Genomic DNA, 19,902 nt, shown 5'->3' on the forward strand with positions numbered 1-19,902 from the left:
AATACACTTGAAAATACTAGTTTCTAAAACTAGTGTTCCAAACAAGTGTTTTGACAAGTGTTTTCGGTGAAAAGGGATTTGTAGTGTTTTGGGTGGTTAGTGTTTTCACCCAAAACACTCCATAAAACAGTCCTCAAAACACAAAAATACACTGGCACCGAACAAGGCCCGGGTTTTCATCGGAGATGTTGTGACTTAAGGACAGAGCGTACACAATGAATAATTATATGATTTCCAATTAGTAATGTTTATTAAATTAATTTTCCTGGTGAGTGCAGACGAAGCACTGGATTATGGTTTCAGATGGTCATACTACCATTTATAAATGATGGACTTATAATTAGTGGCGACCCACCAAGTATTTGGCTAGTATCTATATATCTAGATATACATACATATATATTAGTCTTAAGGACCTTTTTGCCAATTTCGCCCAAGGGCCCCACAAAATGTAGAGCCGGCCCTGGCAGCCGGTAGAATATTAGCATTTCCTTATGGAAAGTGTGTATTTGGCTCCGAGTTCGAGTGAACCATTCCTTTAAAAAATCATGTTTAAAAGCTTTGAAAAAAATTATGAACATGATCAATGATGTATTCTACAAGTATACAAAATTGCAATCCCGAATTCTTTGTGACGTGGGCAAAAAAATGACAAAATTAGATAAAATTTGAAGATTTGAAAATATGCATACCCAGTATCCACACTTTGGTCATTTTTGTGTAGTCCAAAATACGAAGTATTTGAGATTGAGATTTTACAAGTTTGCGAGGAACACCATTGTTTTCGGGTTCTTTTTAATAGCAGTAGCTCAGAAGACATAAATCCACTCCATTTTCCTATTCGTATATACTCCGTACATTTTACATTCTCGTGATCTCGTCACTTATTTTGGAATAACTTGCTGTTACAGGTGCAGGCTGCGGAGCGTGGCTGTGCATTTTATCAGGCTCTCCAGTACCCAACGGTGACATTCTGCCGAACACTTGGCCGGCACCGCTGCCTCCTCCGTATTCCGGCGACTAATCCCCCATGATGGCGGAGAGGTTCTTCTCCTGCAATCTCACCGCCGTACCCCCGTTTGACGACGCCGGCGTCATCCTCCTCTCGGGCCCTGCATGCTGGTAATCCGTGCGTTTTCATCAAGTTCGTAACCTCTGTGATCCGTCCTTAGCTCACCCTCTCCTGCGCTGATTTTGTCGCCCTCTTGCTGCTAGAACAGCGGCAAGACCTCGCTCCTTTTCCAGTTCGCAATAAACCGTGCAGCGGAGAGCGGCCGGCAGGTGGTGTTCATCTGCAGCAAGGGGAGGTTGGAGAACAGTCCTCCATTCCTGTCCCAAGTAAGAAGCCTTGCTCGTCAGCTTTAGCTGATGGGGTGAAACTAGGTACTCTGGTTTGTTCCCGGTCTGATCTCTGAAGCCACACCTTTTCCTCTTGCTTGCAGGGTGTTGATCCATCGCTGAACGTGCTCCAGAGGGTACAAATCAAGTAAGGAGTGTCCAACTCGTGGATGCGAGATCTTGTTCAGCATAACTACTTCTGTAATATCTTACTTAAATTCTGTAAGGAGAATCACAGTATTGGGCATGCGATGTACTGTAATATTTTCTGTATTTGTTCAGATCAGTTAGAGGTTTACAATTATTTTGAAATACTAGAGTCAGCCATTTCACAGAGTGGTAACTAATTTTCAGCCCATTTCTGTGTATTTTATAACTGCAGATATATTGAAGATGATGAGGGGATCAGAAAGTACTTTGCTGCTTTTCACCTGCTTGACGACTTTCCTGCTGCAGTCATTGTTGATGATTTTACCGGGTTCTTCTCCGAGAGGTGCTATGTTTTTCCACTCTTGCTGGCGCTAATGACATTTATTGTGTCCATTGCAGTTTGCTTTACAACAATGTGTATCAAAATTATCCTTATTTCTAAAGCTTGTTGAGGTTTTTTTTGCCTCCTAGCTCCACCTATTCCATTCATAACATGGTTTCGGTTATTTTACTCTGTTCAGGATGGTCTGATATTATCTTGATGCCCACCATCAAACAAAAATAAGTTTCATACTTGACAGAAGTTACAGACTTGCATGTCCTGATATTTATATTTCTAGTTCTGACTACGTTGAAGCTGTAATAGGAGCTGCCAGCAAAGATATGGAAATACTAGAGCTCGTGATCTAGCAATGGTTCGCATCTTAGCTTTGTGTCAGAATGCTATTACACATGCAAAGTAAGTGATGAAACCAAACCCATATCTTTAAACATCTTATGTTTCTATATTATTTAGAGTAACATCTCAGTCTCTTTCCCAGTGTAAAGCTGGGAACACTTGGATCTTGCAATCTCTTGCTCTCCGATGTACATCAAGGCGACAACCCAAGATCCCTCTTCATCTACAAGAGATGGATAAGTTCCATATATACAATTCAAGGTAAATTGTGTAGGTGGCCATTTTTTCTTGTTCATTCTTAGTTTTATTGAGAAAACATTCTGTATTTCCATTTGTGACCCCTCAGCAGTAGTGCCCCTCAGTATAGCATTTTGCTCTTACATATAAACATTTTACGCTCACGTAGAAAGCATGATAGTTGGTAGATTTGCTTATTGTCTTTTGCAATATACCTCTTGTTTCTTCAGAGTACTCAAGTGAAAACATCAATTAGGTTACATGTTGACATTTAGTTTAAAATGCCGATTAACCTTAATTTTCATTTCATGGAGCTGACCCAGCTACTTGTTCATGACCGTAAACTGAATATAAATTTTTTATCCTTGAGTTAGTATGTTTACATGATTGGATTTTTCTGTCTTTCCTCAGGTGATGGCCTAGGATCCTACCTACTAAAGAACATTAGCACACAAAGTGGAACCAAGGAAGCGAGAACAGCTAAATACTCGATAGCTCTGCAATATCTTGTTCTTGAGGAGATCAAAGAATAATCCCTTTGCTCTGTATTTGGATTTAGTGTGTAAGATTTTCGGTTCAGATTGGTCCATGAGTTGATTGTAAATTCCAGTTCGGAATTCCTACACTAGTATTGGCTCTCCCTTGCGAAGATAATAACATTTAAGTAATCCACGACAATTGTTTTTGTGGAAGATGGGACTGCTTGTATATTTTGTTGAAAACAGCATACTCAGATTTCGAGCTATCCAACCTTTCAATGAGTTTCCGCAGCCTAACAACAAAATGTAGGCTCCTGACTTCATTGAATACTGTTGCTTTGTGTTGTTTTGTGATATTCTGGCCCGTGGCTTAATAGAATTGATAGAATACTCATACCAACAAGCTGCAACTTCTTTTCCGGAAGCTCATCTGCAAAAACTTTGAGGTTAAACGTGCTTGGCCTAGACCAATTTGATGATGGGTGACGGATCAGAAAGTCATTCCGCATGACTAATGTTAATCTGTGGGGCTAGTATATAGATCCAGGGTAACGGGCCTGATTCCGGAGTGGCCAGGATGTTACATGTTTCAATGAGAATGTATAGATAGCATGTGCTAGGTTTACCCTGTATCGAAGGCTACTGTTGCCTCAGACCAATGGAAGAAAAAGACCCCGAGAATGGTAACAATCCAATGTGCTAATCCTATAATCGATCATTACATTATTTGTGTCTCAGCTAAGTGAAAAGGAACTAATACCAAAAGTCGCCAAACACTAGCAACTTAGGAAAACTACAGAAATGAACAAAGTTGTTGCACTTGTGGTCAGTGTATAACATAGCTGGTAGTTCATCTGGGGCAAGAAACTCACAAGCCACGTTATGTTCCATTAAGGGCGTGTTTGGTAGACCGGGCCTGTTCAGAATTTCGCATCTCAACCGAGATATTGGGGAGAGAATGTGTTTGTTAGCCCGGGTCGGGTCTCCACAGCAGTGCTCCCCTCATACGAAAAAGCCCTCAGAACCAGGCTGAGTAGTGAAGCCCAAATCGAGCTTCACAGCTCGCCCCGGCTCACCTCATCCCGCAGAACACTGTTCGCGGCCTCCCAGCACCCCCAGACCCCACCCCAACTTGCCATTTCCCCCTCGTGCTGGGGACGAGCAGGAGCATGGAGCGGGAGGAGCTCGGGACGGCCGCACGACCCCGGCGACGGCCAGCCGCACGACCCCGGCGACGGCCAGCCGCAACCCCGGCGAAGGCCGGCCGCGCCGCCTCCATCGCCACGACCCGGAGCGGGAGGAGCTCGGGACGGCCGCACGACCCGGCGACGGCCGCCGCACGACCCGGCGACGGCCGCCGCGCCGCCTCCGCCGCCTCGATCCGGAGCGGGAGGAGCCGGGGACGGCCGCCACGACCGCGGCGACGGCCAGCCGCGCCGCCTACAGCCATGGCGACCAACCGCCGCCCAAGCTCCCGTCTCCTCTGTAGCCCTCCAGCCACGGCCGCCAACCGCCTCCAGCGTCGGCCGGCAGCCTCCTCCAGCCACGGCGACCCGCCAGCCACGGCTCCATGGTCGTCACCCACCTCCAGCGATGGTGCCTCACGCCGGCACGGCCGCTGCGTGCCTCGATCTGGTGGCACTCCGGCAAGAATGGATGTAGGGACCCGATTGCTTTTTCTTTTTTTTGTGCAAGGACCTTTCTGTAAATTCTGGACCAGACAATATCTCAACACATACAAACCAGCCAAACAATATCTCAACTCATCCCGTATGAAGACAGACGAGCTACCAAACACACGCCAGAATCTCAGCTCATCATAGCTAAGCTCAGCATGTATGAGGGGAGAGAGGGATTCTCTGTTGACCCGGGCTACCAAACACACCCTAAATATCTCCATGTGGAAGAGATTGACACTGCAACAGATTGATCGACACCTGCCTCTGCAGGAATTACTAGTTTCAGTTTTGGTATAAAAAATAAGTCTGCATGGCGCTGGAGACTGTTACATGAAGATAATAGATAAAGTTGCTAAATACACAGTAACCTAGAGCTCGGTAAAAATTCAACAATTCAAGGACCCCATTTTCTTCAACATCAACCAAAAAATACGTTTCACAAATGTCACTATGAAGGTAGGAGCTGTGTCTTATTGAAGACAGGCTAACCCGCTCAGAGATCTTTGACAATCTCAATGCCAATGGCCATGGAGTTAGCCGTGCCAATGATAGATTTGCACAATGCCTCCAGCGACATATGCTTGCAGAAGGGGTCATTCTTCTTAAGTTTTGCAATCTCATAGGCGTGGCAGAGCGTTAGGTATGTCACGAAATTGTGACCTGGATGAGTGCTGGCGTATCAATCCTAAACAAACTTCGAGTGTCAACCATCACGAAAACACACTTTCAGAATAACTCAACAAATCCTAGTCACCAGATAGCACATACTTTGAGCTTCTTGCGGAAGGATATGATGAATGTCAGTTGTAATTTTGCGAAACTCGCATAGGAGAATAGATGTCAAATCGTGCAAAGGTACCAGCAGTACAAACCATGCACCAATGCATGAACTTTAAATATTTGCATTATCTCACCAAATAACAGCTTTGTTCCATAAGTCCATAACGATAAAAGAGAAACTTGCACATTCTATCAAGTGGCATGTCTGCAGCACGAGTCTTTTGCAATTGTATTCATCTTCAAAACAAATCATATTCTCATCAGAAAATTAGTGAAGCCTACAATACAATAATGTTGCAGTCTGTTTACATCGGCTGAAGCGCAAGCCATTGCTCCCTGAGGTTCCTGATATCCTTTTCTAGTGGCCTCAGTGCATATCCAACCATCTGCTGTCAAAAGAGAGAGCAGGGAGCAGCAAACAAGTAAAACCAGGTGCGCTGCATTTCCTCACTCAGACGAGGGTTTTGTGTCGTCCTCCATTTGATCATCTCCAGGCAGCCCAAATATCCGCAGGTTACGGTCCATAGAACCTACTGCGATATACTTAGCATCAGCTCCAAACTTCGCAGAGGTCACTTTCCCTGTCAAAGAACAGTAGTTACAAGAAACAAGTTAGTTCACCTATACTGTACATGCCAGCTCAACCAGGGCCAGGAAGGGTGCAAACCTGTTCCTGACAAATCTGGCAGGGTCTTGATAAGATTCCATTCAGTCTTAACGTTAGCTACTTGGTAAACCCTGCAACCACAGATAGGATTTCAAGGAAGGTCAAAAACTCAAAATATCATGTCTGGACCTATCATAAATTCCCCTCCATTAGCAATGCAACTATGCCAATAAATCAAGAACATACCTTATATCTGAACCAGCAACAGCAAGATAGCTGCCGCTAAAATCAAATTCCACTGCAGAACAGAATAGAAAGCATCACCACTAGCTATTCAAAACTCATCTGTCTTAAATGTATTGAGCACGCAACTGACACAAAAAGTTCCTTACCAGAATTTGTTGGTGTGTCCGAATCATATGGCGAGAAAGTCCTAAAATTTCTCAATTTCCGTAGATCCCAAAGCTTGACACCATCAAGAGCGGCAGTCTGCAAGGGGGTGAAGATATCAGAAAAACAAAGACTACGACATTGCGCACATTGTTTTTGGAAACATACATACCGCCAGGAAGTAACCATTTTCAGAGAAGGACATAGCAGTGACCGGTCCAGCATGCCCCTCAAACTTTGCAACATTTGTCTACAGACAAATAAATGTTCATTAGGAAATATATTTTGAGAGCACAAGGGTGTCAAGTGGGATCCCACCTAAGTCCCACTTGTAGTACATTTTGCTTTTTCTAGTGTAAATTTTGACACAAAATTTTTAACTAGAAAAGGCAAAATACACTAAAAGTGAGATCCCACAGGAATCCCACCTTGACACCTTAGCACAAATGCATGACCATCTCATGCATATTCTTGAAAACAATTGCAGTACGAACCTGTGTCTTAACATCCCAAATTTTGACAACAGCTTCAGTAGTCCCTGTTCCAAGGATAAGACCATCAGGGTGGAAAGAAGCAGATGTATATCCCTCTTGTCCTGAGGCCTCGCCAACCTGATAAAAAAATATCTTTTAAGACTGCATACACATGTATGTAAGTGGACATGTGGGAAATGTGGATTATAGCCTATGTGAGTGGACCTGTGAGAGGCAAGACCCTGTCGAAATATCATAGAAACACCATGTATTATCCCTGGCAGCAGTCACAAAGTACTTCTGAGTTGCATGGACTGTGACAGCTTCGACCTGAGATTATAAAATAGAAAATGAGTTAATAAAAGATTTTTTTGCTCAACTTCATTGTTTCTCAAGTTGAGAAGAATTCAAAAGAGAAACACCAAAACTTTGGCAAGATTAATTGTAGATGTTGTCAAATCTAATATGATGCCAAAAAAATGTCATGAAATGGAATAATGAATATTTCATGGAATAAGTGTTTCCGCTAGCCTTAAACCATAATTCTGTGGACAGGAAATTATGACCTCAAGCGTGTGAGATCTGTTCAGCAAAAGCAATGTCCACCTAAATAAAAAAATACTAACCTCAGCAGTATGATCTTTCAATGTATGGATGCAACTGTAGTTTCCCTCCTCACTCCCTTGCCAAATCCGAACAGTCTGCAGTGTTTAAAAACAGGTCAAGAAGACTTAACTACCAAATTCAAAATAGCATCATAATATTGGAACACTCAATTTTTTAAGAGCTCAAGGGCTATAAAAAGAATGATCTGGTCCCACGTTTCCACTGAATTTTGACAGTGCAACAATGCAAAGCAGTCCAGTGATAACAGGAGTAACATCAGGAGATCAATAAAAACAATGGCAATTTTTAATTCAATTATGATTATCCAAAAGTGAGCATGTAAATGAAATATTCCCATAGCTTGGACTTGGAGAAGGTGGTACTAGTCCCATCTTCTCTAGAAAACCCCAAATCAAACAGAAAGAGCAGATGGTCCAACTACAGAACTTCTTTTCACTGCTTCCATAATCCAAAAAAAATCTATAATTTTATTTAAAGACATCCTCTAGTTAAGCATATCAACCAAACATTGTCTTTAAAAAGTTTTAGTATTTTTTAAATAAAAAATGAATGGAACATGGGGAGAGTTAACAGGGTAATAGGATTTTACATATATGAACAACCAATTTGTTTACATATGCATTGATTAGATCCAAGCAGCAGTCTACTAAACTCAACAAAATGTTTAGTCATTTTGGAAGCAGAGCCACAGACAAGTCTGGTAAGAAGTCAGAAGTTATGTTGGCCATACCCAGCTTAGTCTTGAATTGAGTTGGATATTTTTGCAGTTTATATCAGAATATGTATATCTATTAGCAACAATACATGTATGTGTTGATGCATTCTGCTGGCAGAAGAGGTGGGATTGAAAAATTTGTGATATTGGGAAATTTAATTTTAACATACTTTGTTGCCTCTGAAAACCATCCCATGGGACATAACACAAGGTGCAGTTAATAAAATCAACATGCGGTTATTTAACCCATTTTCTGCGACTAACTTAGGAAGTAGCATACCTTGTCTGCCGATCCAGTTACGACAAGCTCATCACGGGGAACAAATTTCAAAGTAGTTATCTATAAGTAAGAAAGTTCCCATGTTATGATTAACTTAACTTATATGAAAAATAGGAAATTAAGGATGCATCAAAAGCACAAGAGTGAAAGACCTTCTTGGAGTGACCAGCAAGTGTGCACAGGATTTGACCAGATGGCCTATCAAAGAGCACTGCATTCGTATCGATGCCCCCAGTTGCAATAATATCCTGTTAATCCAGTAAATGAAGAACTTAATCAAACTACAACATCACAGTAAATGAACAAATTTACATTTGCTAAGCCCTCCTCAAATTAACACGCCGTACTGCCACACAAAAGTAAATGCAGTAACAAGATGTTGGGTAGTTACATAATGTGCAATCTCATATCCAGTTTAGCCAGCAGGACAAACACGTAGCAAAACAAGGTAAATTAACAATCTAACCTTTGAAGGATGCATATCCATAGATAAAATGCCTGGCTTGTTTGTCTTGTGGAGCGGATGACTAGAGATCTGAGTATATCTCTCAAGTGCATCAATTGGTGCCAAACTTGGTGGTACCTGAGCGAGGACAGATATAATTGTTGCCTCATTTCACCAATAAAGCCATGTAATAATGAAACTAGTTTTACAATAATGCACCATATAAGACAAGGGAACATATTATGTGCAAATCTACATATCTCTAAACATCCCTATCTGCATGGTTTAATTGTGTTTTGATGGGCAGATCTTCTAGAGAGTTAGCTTGTTTCGTTTTCACATTATGCAGGGAGTTGAACTTACTTCTTGTAGCTGTGGAGCGAAGTGCGTACCTGTCGTTTCTTACGCTGGGCAGAAAGCATGGTATTACACTCTGTCAGTTCATCAATCATGACAGGATTGATACCAGGACGAATCTTCTTCCCATCAGGGCCAATTTCCTCTTCCATTGCTGTATGCAACAAAGCTAAACTATAAGAAATCAAAAACTATAAAAATATATATAACAGCCTTCATGTAGTAGGAACCTCTTTTTCCGTTGGAAACTGCCGCTGCAGGTGTAGCTCCCGCCATCGATGCCGGAATCTGCCTCTCAGCTAGAGCCAAAAGTGCTCTAGACTCATCTCTTTCCTTCTTTAATCTGGCTATAACACGGCAGGCAGCATCATGCTGGAAGGGGCAAAAAAACTAGTTAGTGGATGATGGGGTTCTTTAATGCAAGACTATAACTGAGTTTACCCTCCATGGATTCACCTATATAGGCTATACATGTAGAGAAGTAAAAGTGAAAATACAACAAGCCTGCCAATTTAATCAAACATTAAACAAAATAAGCTGACTCAATAACGTTTTTGTAGATTAAACTTTCATGACCCAGATAACCTCCACATGTTAGTTTCATAAATATTATGCTAAAGAAACTAAAATAGCTTTTCATATCAGGACAGAACCTGATCAGAGGATCTTTTACCCCTCCATATTCCTGAAAAATGTCATTCTACCTTGCAAAGTTTGTTCCTAAATACACTCCATAATTTCAGAACTTAGACCAGTTTGTTATTTGCATACCCTACATTCGTATATTAACAGTTCAATTTATTAATCCAGACTAGGGCAAGACAGATTACCCCCAGAACAGTAAATGAAATAATGAAGGGTAGGTAATACAATATTATTTATACTATTTATTATTGTGCAAAATCTTACAACAAAATATATTCAGGAATGATGGGAGTATAAATGTCTTGTTTCATATTTATTCAACTTAAGAAAACATAAATATCAGAGTGTAGAACAATTTAACTACTGGGACACAGCAATGAAAGCAACAAAACCAAAGCTATCTACAGATAATCATGATGACAAGTTGACTACAGAGAGGGATTTGGTTATAATTAATCAATTACGACATTAGACAGGTCAACACAGAAAAGCCAACAACATTGACCACTTCTCACATAATATGTTTTTTTAGACACGCATTATATGCTCAGGTGTGCTAGTGCCTAGTGCTAGAAATAAGCGGTCAACCACCCACATAAGGGCAACCATAAGCATAAGAAACCTTATGTAAATAATTGCTAGCTTGTTTCCAGATCTAAGAATGTACTTCCTCCATCCCACAACATAGGAGGACAGAGGCAGTAGAATACAAGTTTCTCAGAAGACCCACAACAAAACAACCCCATCACTTAAAAAGATCGTTACCTTGGACAAAAGAAATTATAATTCACGTAAGTAACTAAAACACAGGTTAGAAACAACACCCTCTAAAATTGTGTTTGTTGTTCATCGTTCGAGTTAAGCTACAATTCCCAGAAAGAACAATTCTAAGTCATGTTTATTGTGTATAACTAAATGAGCAGAGAAAACATGGTTCTAACAATGAATGATTCCACATCCTACTGCATCTACCGAGACCATCACCAGCCAATTCATAAATCGAGTGTGGTCACTGGAATGTTCACAAGAATCCACAACGCCCTAACAATGAACCCATGTATAGCTCAGATTCCTCCAGCAGGCCCTTGGTCAGCCAAAGGTGATTATCCAGACGCTATGAAATAAAACAGACCGAGATTTTTGAGAGAGAACAAATTTTCCCTACTTTTGACTAGCAAAAAATTTCATTAAGCATGAATTGAGATGAAATAATTTGCATGGCTCGAAAAAAAAGAGACCTGGTATAGCGCATGACTAAGTTCTTGTCTTGCTGTGTGAAGCTGCTGCTCCAAAGCAAAGTTAGAAAGCATGAGAGCATCCCACTCCTGCAAATCAGAAAAACAAAAAGATCTACTGAGAATATAGCGGGTCAGGTAAATAGTAGCACAATGTAGCCTTCACTAGAAAGGAATATATTACAGCAGAATGTAGGGCTTATTTAAATGTGATCATTCTTACTCTAGACAATATGCAAAGTTAAGAAAAATGAAGCAGCAATATGACTGTAACAGTCCCTGATTCCACATTTATAACCAATGACCGGGCAATTTTTCTAGCTCTAATCTAGTGTAAGTTACATCTGTGTAGATGCTAAAGAAATAATTCAACATTTGAGATGGTTACACTTGCAATCAGTTAATTTTGTTTGGTAACTGCATAGTCTGACATTCAGTGGAGGAATACACTTAAATAGCTCGACAGTATTGCAATAAGCCAAGAACGTGCCTATCTTTGATGTTAGAAGCACAATATGATAACACTCTACAAATGGTAAACTGCAAAAATAAGTAGGAATATGTTTATCAACAGTTGAGAATCACATTTAACTGAAAAACCCCACATACATTTTGAAAGATCCCGAGGAGTCCAGGAACACTTGCAGCCTGCAAAGGCCTGGGCTTCACAACCTGCGAATAACAGAGGTAGTCAATGGTTTTCTCAAAGATGGAGGCAATTCTTCTCTAAATATTTGAGAGGTGGTGTGGAAGCTACTTCTAGCTAGCTAATTAATCAATTGTGACCAGTTAACCGTACATAGGAGAATCACCCTAACATGCTAGTGATTTCGAAATTTTGCTAACACCCGAACGAAGCCTCACCTTGTTGGTCTTCACCAGCACGATGTCGTCCATGGAGTGGTCCTCCTTGGTGACCGGGCACTTTCTATGGTCCTGCGCCACCACCACCGCCGCCACATAATCTTAGCGCACACAGGACAAAAAAAAATGCGGGGCGAGATCTAAGTCTCTAAGACGTGGCGACCGACCTCAATGTAGCGCTCGATGAGCCGCCGCTCGAAAAGGAGCCCCGACCTCTTGGATACCACCGGCTCATCCGGCACCTCGCCGGAGACTTGAGGCGCAAGCGTAGAAGCAAGGGGAGAGGAATTAGAGCACGGGTAGACGGATCGGGGAGCTAGGGTTTTGAAGAAAATTGAGGATGCGGGAATGAGACGGTAAGAGCTTACTTGCGCAGATCATGCTAGCGGCGGCGAAGGGAGAGCCGAAGAGAGCGCGAGCACGGGACACCTATCAGGTCGCAATGTCTCTGGCGGTGGCCGTGGCGGTTGCGGCGCGCCGGCGACGGGAGGAGGCGGCGGGGAGCCGCTAGGGTTTTAATTGGAGTGGAGTGGGAAAGTTTGTCTTCTCGGCGGGGAGTGAAATTACAGGAGGAAACTCAACCTTTGCGAAATTTCAGCTATGCCCTTGGACTTGGAGTGTTAGTAGTATTGCTGGGCTTTCTTCGGGTAGCCGTAGCCCAGGCCCGGCAAGCTACCAGAGTCCGGATGCTACGTGTGTATTGTGTCCAAAAATAAGTACGCACAGGCGCACAGCTCTTCAGAATGTTCAAATTTGGATTCGGTCTTCTGCGGTTACTCACTTGAGTCATGTTGAAAATTTGAGGTGCAAAGGTAAAAGTGGAGATGATATTTTTTCACGTCTCTTTTTGTTTGATCTGATGTAATTTGCCTATAAATCAATAAAATGGGATTGTTAGGTATAATTAATGCTCAGGAAGAGGTATAGCACGATATACCCTACATAAAGGGTTATTAGGGTTTTAGGCATTTTAAGGTAAAACTTTGATTAGAAATTTAGCCAACAAAATGTTAGTGATGTGTCACTAAAATATACCATTGGCCATTGGAAGTGGAGCTCCATGATACTCTATCCAAGCTTGCTTGGCTGTGAGTTCCATGAAAGATCCACCAGCAAATCTAATTCTCTTTTATTATTTTGTTCTAGTCCTTCATAAAAGATATGTAAAACATGTCAAGGTGGTGACAAGAAATTAACTTACCAATGCCTACGGATTGTAAACTAGGGTTTAGTTGGAAGTAGAGAGCAAGTAGATCTCGAGGGTTTCAGCCGAAAAGTACTCGACGATTAAGAAATTAGAGTTATGTTGACAATGAATTCGATCATCTCTTTGTCCCTCGACTCCCCCTTATATAGGAAGCGGAGTCGAGGGTACCGTGTTACACAAGATTACAGATTCCGGGAGACTCTCTGAGTTCAACCCGTAAAATTACAAATCTCTATGTTTCCTAATACAACTCTATCTTTTCTTAAAACTAATTGGGCTTCCGAACTTCGTATTCTTCGTCATGTGGGCCTTCAGTAAACCCCGGGTACTATCTTTGGCAGGCCCATTGGGGATGCCTATGTCAGTAGCCCCCGAGATTTTGCTTGAATCGTAGATTCAGGGAAAATCTCCAACTTTATAATCATCACGTAATTTCTTCGAGTTATCATTTTTATTTGAATAAACAGTCATATATTGTACAGGGATAACGGTAATTGGGGCTAGTTCATCTGATGGATCAGGTACTAGTTAACTGCTATAGTGGCAATCCGCAAAAACCTACTTCAAGATCACGTCCCTGGACATGATCTCGGGATGCTGGCGTAACTCGACATGTGCCGCTTAAGGTCTTACCATATGTCGAGTTCCAGTCATGTTTTATCGGGTACCTAACGCGTCCGTTAGGATTTTTCTTCGTATCTTTTGATACGAAAAAAAGTAGCAAACCGACGTCAGAGACGGTGCCACGCCGCTCAGGACGGATCCGGGGACTTACCTTCGCAGAGTTTTGCGGCATTCAGAGATTATTCGCAACTGAGGCGCTCTGAGAATATATTGTCGAGTGCTTTTTCGGTTGTTGGAATAACACATTTTATCGAGTCAACGGATGACTTGTCTTGTGTTCCCGATGGGAGTATATGAAGAGTTATTTGTATAACTCGAAATATCTTCATTATATTCTTTATAATTTCATCGGGCACGCGAACAGTGTTCCCGATGGGAGTAGCCCCCGAGGCTACAGCCAAGCACTTGTACTTGGTTTTAGGCTCAACATATTTACGCCTCTTGTCGCTATATTGTCATTTTTTTATTTCTCTCGGGTGCGCGACCAGCGCTCCCGATGGGAGTAGCCCCCGAGGCTATGGACAAATGCTTGCATTTGATCATAGGCTCTCGCCTTTTCTTTCTTGCCACACCCGAAATCTCTTTTTCAAGAGTAGCCCACGAGCATTTGATCAAAAACTTGTAATTGACCAAAGGCTCTCGAAATTATCATCACTTGTATTCTTTGACCGGTCTTCATATCAGCACTGTCGAGAATTTCCTCTATCAAAGTGACATCAATGCTGATGTTAGCCATGACCTCTATATCTGAAAAACACGAGATTTGTCCTGTCACTGACTGGTGGACCCAAAATTTGCGGCAGTTTGACACGTTGCGCAAGTGGGGGCACACGTCCTCCACCTTTTCTAGCACGCGCGCTGTAGCGCCTGTCCAATTCCATCCTCGTGAAAATACAAATTTACCCCTTAAGACACGTGTAACCCATCGAGTTCATTACCGCTCCATCCAACGGTGCGTCGATTCGCACGCTTCCTATAAAGGGTCGTCTTCCTCCTCTGTTCGCCGCTTCGCCGCGCCGCACCTCTGTTCTTTCTCCAAAAATCCCCCACTGCGCCCAACACCTCCTGAGCTCAACCACACTCTCACTCACGCCTATGCCATTGTTGATGCCACCACGCGCAAGACTCGCAAGGCACAACACTCCTGAATCGAAGATGGCGGCGCAAGATCTGGGAACGGCGGAGTGGGAAAGATCCAAGATTTCCAATCAGGACATCAACCTGATGAAGAAACTTGGGCTAATGAAGAAGAAGGACGCGTTGCGTTTCCCCAGCGAGGAGAGCTACCCGACGCCCCCTATGGAATATCGGGTTAGCTTCGTTGACCATCTCATCCGCGGCCTTTCTGCTCCCATCCATGATTTCCTCCGCGGTCTTCTTTTTGTGTATGGGTTGCAGCTTCATCAGCTTACTCCCAACTCCATCCTCCATGTCTCTATTTTCATCACTCTTTGCGAATGCTTTCTCGGAGTCCATCCTAATTGGGCTCTGTGGAAGCGCATCTTCTGCCTCCACCGCAATGGCTCCCACAACATCGCGTACAACATAGGCGGTGTTGTTATTTGCGTTCGCCCTGATGTCGAATATTTTTACGTCAAATTTCCCGACTCCGTCCAAGGGTGGCGCAAAAGATGGTTGTACATCCACGAGGAGTGTTCCGACTCGGTGGAGTATAATATCGCTCCCTTCGACGGGGTGCCGAAATTCTTCGCCGCCGATCCTGGGACGCAGAGGCCACCGAAGAAGAGAAAACGGCGACAGAGGCTCTGATGTCCCGTATCCGCGAGCTCCAAAATACCCGAGGCAAGGAACTGTCGGGTATCCAAATCACAGCGTATTTCCTTAGGATTAGGGTGCAGCCTCTGCACGTTCACAAAAATCCCCTCTGGATGTACGCTGGCGAGGAAGATATTGACCGGCTCTCCAAGGACCTTGCAGTGAAGGACTTGGAAAAGCTTGTCCGAAGAATCTCATCACTCAGCAAGAAAGATGTCGTTCCATCCTCTTGCCGCGTGGAGCCATATAGCAGCACCAACGCCCTCCCCAAGGTAAATTACCATTATCCATACCGCTATTTTATCGACTGCTTTTTAAACATTTGTCGACTTCTTTTTGCTGACTTCCCTGCTGTAACTTGTTATCGATGTATTTTGCCTTCTGTAGAAACATCAGGTTTTATCTTCTCTTCCCCCTCTTCCTGAAGGCGGGGAAGTCGAAGAACGAACCATCGTCGCCGACAAAAACCAGGGCACTTCTCGCCCTGAGAGCGAAGTTGCGGGTTCTCACAAATCCGCGGCTTCCTCTGAAAGAGAAGTTGATTCTGAGGCTTCCGAGTCTACGCGTTCCCTCCCTTCTATCTGACGAATAAACGGAAAAGTGATGAGGTCGCAGATTCTGGCACCTCCAAAACTAATAAGTCCCCTCTCGAGGAAACTTCACCCGAAGAGGAGGACAAACCCTTCAACCCTTACGATGATGCCCTTGTCAGCTCGTAAGTATCTGTCGCCTTTTTCTTTTGCACCCGATTTTTTACCTGTTTTGTGTCTTATACGTTTCTTGCTGTATAGTGGTGATGAGGAGGAAAATCCCCCTGTTGACGTGACTGCTCGAACGAGCACGTCGCGCACTTTAGTTATTTCCGAGGCTCATCCTGATGCAGACGAAACCTCGCCTCCTCAACACGATATAGGACATCTCAGTCCTGTCGTGAGCCCCCGTGCTCCGTCGCCAAAAAGAGCAAGGACGGACCTAGGCAAAGAGTCAAGTCTCTTGACCGACAGCCCGGCGACTCCTCCTATGGATGATGTAAGCGCCTTTCTCGTTCTCTTTTTATTGTTGACTGCTTCCAATTCTTTTTGTTGTCGAATGTCTTCAACCTTTGCTCATTCCGTGTTACTTTCAGCCTTTGATGAAGGAATTTGTTCGTCTTGGTACCCAATTTATCGGGTACCGTGACCTTGCCGATAAGCTGAAAGGTATTCATTGCTTGCTGTATTTCATCGAGTAGGTTCTCCTCTTTTATTTTGCTATAACTGGTGTCACCCTTTATTTTGTTAGAATCCCTTTCTGAGGCGAATAAGCGCGCTGATGATCTTGCTCGCAAGCTTGAACAAAGTGAAAAAGCTCGCGAAAAGGCTGAATCGGATGCTGCCGCTGTCGAGGGTCTTCGAAAGAAACTCCATGACGCGGAAAATGCCTTGAGCGAAAACACGGCTCGGCAGTCTACTCGCGAGGAAGACATCATCACTCGCTTGGAGTCGCAAAACCGGCGCTTCGTTAGTAAGTGCTTTAACCACTTTGATTCATCGTAGATGTTTGCTTTTCCATGTGTCTCTTGACAACTCAAAGATTTTGTTTCAGCAGGAAAAACGCACCAAGATTTTGAGCTGGACGCTCTGTCTCTCCTGGAAATTCATGGAGACGAAGTTCGCCAGAGCATCGCTGATGCTAGGTCGGGGTTGTCGCGACTTTTTCCCTACTTCTTCGCGAAGAAAGAGGGGCCCGACACTTTTGCTGCCCTGACCAAGTGCTTCATCCCCAAGGAAGATATTGGGCTGGGCCTCCGTCAAGAGGGTTTGAAGATTGGTGTTGAAGGCACCATCGCATTGGTTGCTGACAGCCAACAAAACGTCGATTGGGCGAAGGTTGGCGATGCGAAGAAGATGGAGACGAAGAGGTGGAAATCCTTGATTAAGGCTGCCAAGCCTAACTCGAAGAAGATCCTCTCCTTTCTCGGATGCAAACCAACTCCTTCCCCTAGTTCGTCAAAGCCGGAGGTCAAGTAGACCGTATTGTCTTTGATTTTGCTTTTGTTTTCTTCTTTTGTTGATACTAATATCACGCCTGCTCCTTCTAATCTCTTGGACCCGTCGAAGTTCATAGTCCAGGTTCTCAAAAAATCTGGAGGTCCCGTGTTTTGTAGCTCCATCCACTCTGCGATGAAGTCTGGCAGGATCTGTGACTTTATTGCTTTTCTTTTCTCGTATGTGATGTCCCGAGGGGAAAGTTCTATTCCCCAAAGGGAGACACGACCCGTGGCTTCTGGATTGTTTAGTATGTTGGATAAAGGCGCTTCATTGACCACTATTATCGGATGTGTCGAAAAATAGTGTCGCAGTTTTCTTGCGGTTGTAAATACTCCATATGTCAACTTCTGATACTGCGGGTACCTCTGTTTTGAAGGCGATAAAACTTCACTGATGAAGTATACCGGCCGCTGTACTCCGTGGAGTTTTCCCTCTTCTTCTCTTTCAACCACAAGGACTGTGCTGACCACCTGGGGTGTGGCTGCTATATATAACAGGAGAGGCTCCTTCTCATTAGGTGCCACTAGTATTGGTGGTGTCGGGATTGTGCGCTTAAGGTCTTCGAAAGCTCTGTCTGCTTCTTCGTTCCACTGAAATTTGTCGCCTTGTTTGATTAAAACATAAAATGGCAACGCCTTTTCTCCTAGCCTGGCGACGAATCTGCTTAGAGCTGCGACTCGCCCAGTTAATTGTTGTATTTCCTTCAGCTTTGTTGGCTTCCTCATTGTTACGATAGCTTGGATTTTCTCTGGATTAGCTTCAATTCCTCTTGCTGAGACTAGGAAACCGAGAAGTTCTCCCGCAGGGACGCCAAAGGAGCACTTTGTCGGGTTCAACTTGAGGCAAAACTTATCGAGGTTGTCGAAAGTTTCCTTCAGATCCTCGATTAAAGTTGACCCCTTCTTTGTTGTTATGACGACATTGTCAATGTACACTTGTACGTTTTTGCCAATCTGTGTTGCAAGACACTTCTGCATCATCCGTTGGTATGTTGCTCCCGCGTTTTTCAAACCAAAAGGCATTGTTCTGTAGCAGAACACGCCATAAGGTGTTATAAAACCTATTTTGACTTCGTCATCTTCTTTTAATCTGATCTGGTTATAACCAGAATATGCATCCAGGAAGGAAAGACGTTCGCAACCTACCGTGGAGTCGATAATTTGATCAATCCCTGGGAGGGGAAAGTGATCCTTTGGACAATGTTTATTGAGACACGTAAAGTCGACGCACATGCGAAGGACCTTCGTGTCTTTCTTCGGGACCAGTACGGGGTTAGCTACCCACGTGGCCTCTGTATGTAACTCTTTGATAAAGCCAGTCTCTCTGAGTCTATTGATTTCTGACAGCATAGCTTTGCGGTTTGGTTCCGAAAAACGCCGCAAAGGTTGTTTTATTGGCCTCACCACTGGATCCAAGTTAAGGTGGTGCTCGGCAAGTTCCCTGGGTACTCCTGGCATGTCAGCTAGGCACCATGCGAAGATTTCCGAGCGCTCACGGAGGAACTCGACGAGCGCGCTTTCCTATGCGAGGTCCATGTTTGCTGCGATGGCTGTTGTTTTCTTGGGATCTGTTGGGTGGATCTGTACCTCCTTAGAATTCTTGGTAGTGCTAAAGGTTGGTTCCTTGAGTGGCCTCCCCACATCTGGCAACACATCATAATCAGTTGTTAGCCTTGATTCCATATACTCTGCTTGCATCCCGAAGGTTTCCGACAGTCGATGAAAATCCTTGTCGCACTTGTCACCTAGCGCAAAACTGTCTTTTACTGTAATTGGTCCCTTGGGTCCAGGGAGCCTCCACAACAAGTATGTGTAATGTGGTACCGCCATAAACCTGGCGTAGGCTGGTCGTCCCAACAAAGCGTGGTACTGTGACGGGAAGTCGACAACCTCAAATTCCAGCCTTTCGATCCTGTAATTCTCTCGGGTTCCAAACTGAATGTCGAGATTGATCTTCCCCAGCGGATATCTTGGCTTGTCCGGTGTGATCCCATGGAAGCGTGTGTCAGTTGGTTTCAAATTTGCTAAGGAGATGTGCATCTTCCTCAATGTATCCGCGTACATAAGATTTAGACTGCTGCCTCCATCTATGAATACTCGTGAAACGTCGAATCCTGCGATCACCGCTGACAAAATCAATGTTGATTGCCCTGGTCGAGGAACTTGCTGCGGGTGGTCTGCTATGGTGAAGCCAATGTCCTGCCCCGACCAGTTTAGGTATTCAATTGTTGGTGGAGGCATCTTTTCTGCCATGAACACTTGTCGCGAAATTACTTTCTGAGCTCT

The 19,902-nt window shown here is 43.7% G+C and overlaps 2 protein-coding genes across 3 annotated transcripts; one reads left to right on the forward strand and one right to left on the reverse strand.

Annotated features, from left to right (window-relative positions):
* The first annotated feature begins 906 nt into the window (after positions 1-906).
* On the forward strand, positions 907-3,149 carry LOC127299621 (uncharacterized). Of its 2 annotated transcripts, none has more exons than XM_051329614.2 (7): positions 907-1,122; positions 1,221-1,338; positions 1,443-1,486; positions 1,721-1,831; positions 2,135-2,227; positions 2,310-2,428; positions 2,816-3,149. In XM_051329614.2, exons 1-7 carry the CDS (start codon positions 1,031-1,033, stop codon positions 2,935-2,937), a joined length of 699 nt encoding a protein of 232 aa, XP_051185574.1. In that variant the 5' UTR covers positions 907-1,030; the 3' UTR covers positions 2,938-3,149. The 2 variants fall into 2 exon arrangements, with proteins under 2 accessions (XP_051185574.1, XP_051185582.1); XM_051329622.2 differs by having other exon boundaries at positions 928-1,122; positions 1,216-1,338.
* Positions 3,150-5,444: 2,295 nt separating this feature from the next.
* On the reverse strand, positions 5,445-12,550 carry LOC127299636 (pre-mRNA-processing factor 19). Its single transcript, XM_051329636.2, has 18 exons — positions 12,349-12,550; positions 12,148-12,233; positions 11,981-12,052; positions 11,726-11,788; positions 11,120-11,206; positions 9,467-9,608; positions 9,272-9,390; positions 8,901-9,017; positions 8,587-8,682; positions 8,435-8,494; positions 7,439-7,513; positions 7,038-7,142; positions 6,834-6,950; positions 6,512-6,589; positions 6,342-6,438; positions 6,196-6,247; positions 6,010-6,080; positions 5,445-5,923 (listed from the first exon to the last, which is right to left on the reverse strand). The coding sequence occupies exons 1-18, from the start codon at positions 12,359-12,361 to the stop codon at positions 5,790-5,792; spliced, it is 1,584 nt and encodes a 527-aa protein (XP_051185596.1). The 5' UTR covers positions 12,362-12,550; the 3' UTR covers positions 5,445-5,789.
* Positions 12,551-19,902: the final 7,352 nt, after the last annotated feature.

This window comes from Lolium perenne, chromosome 1, assembly GCF_019359855.2.
Source record: "Lolium perenne isolate Kyuss_39 chromosome 1, Kyuss_2.0, whole genome shotgun sequence".
NCBI lineage: Eukaryota > Viridiplantae > Streptophyta > Magnoliopsida > Poales > Poaceae > Lolium > Lolium perenne.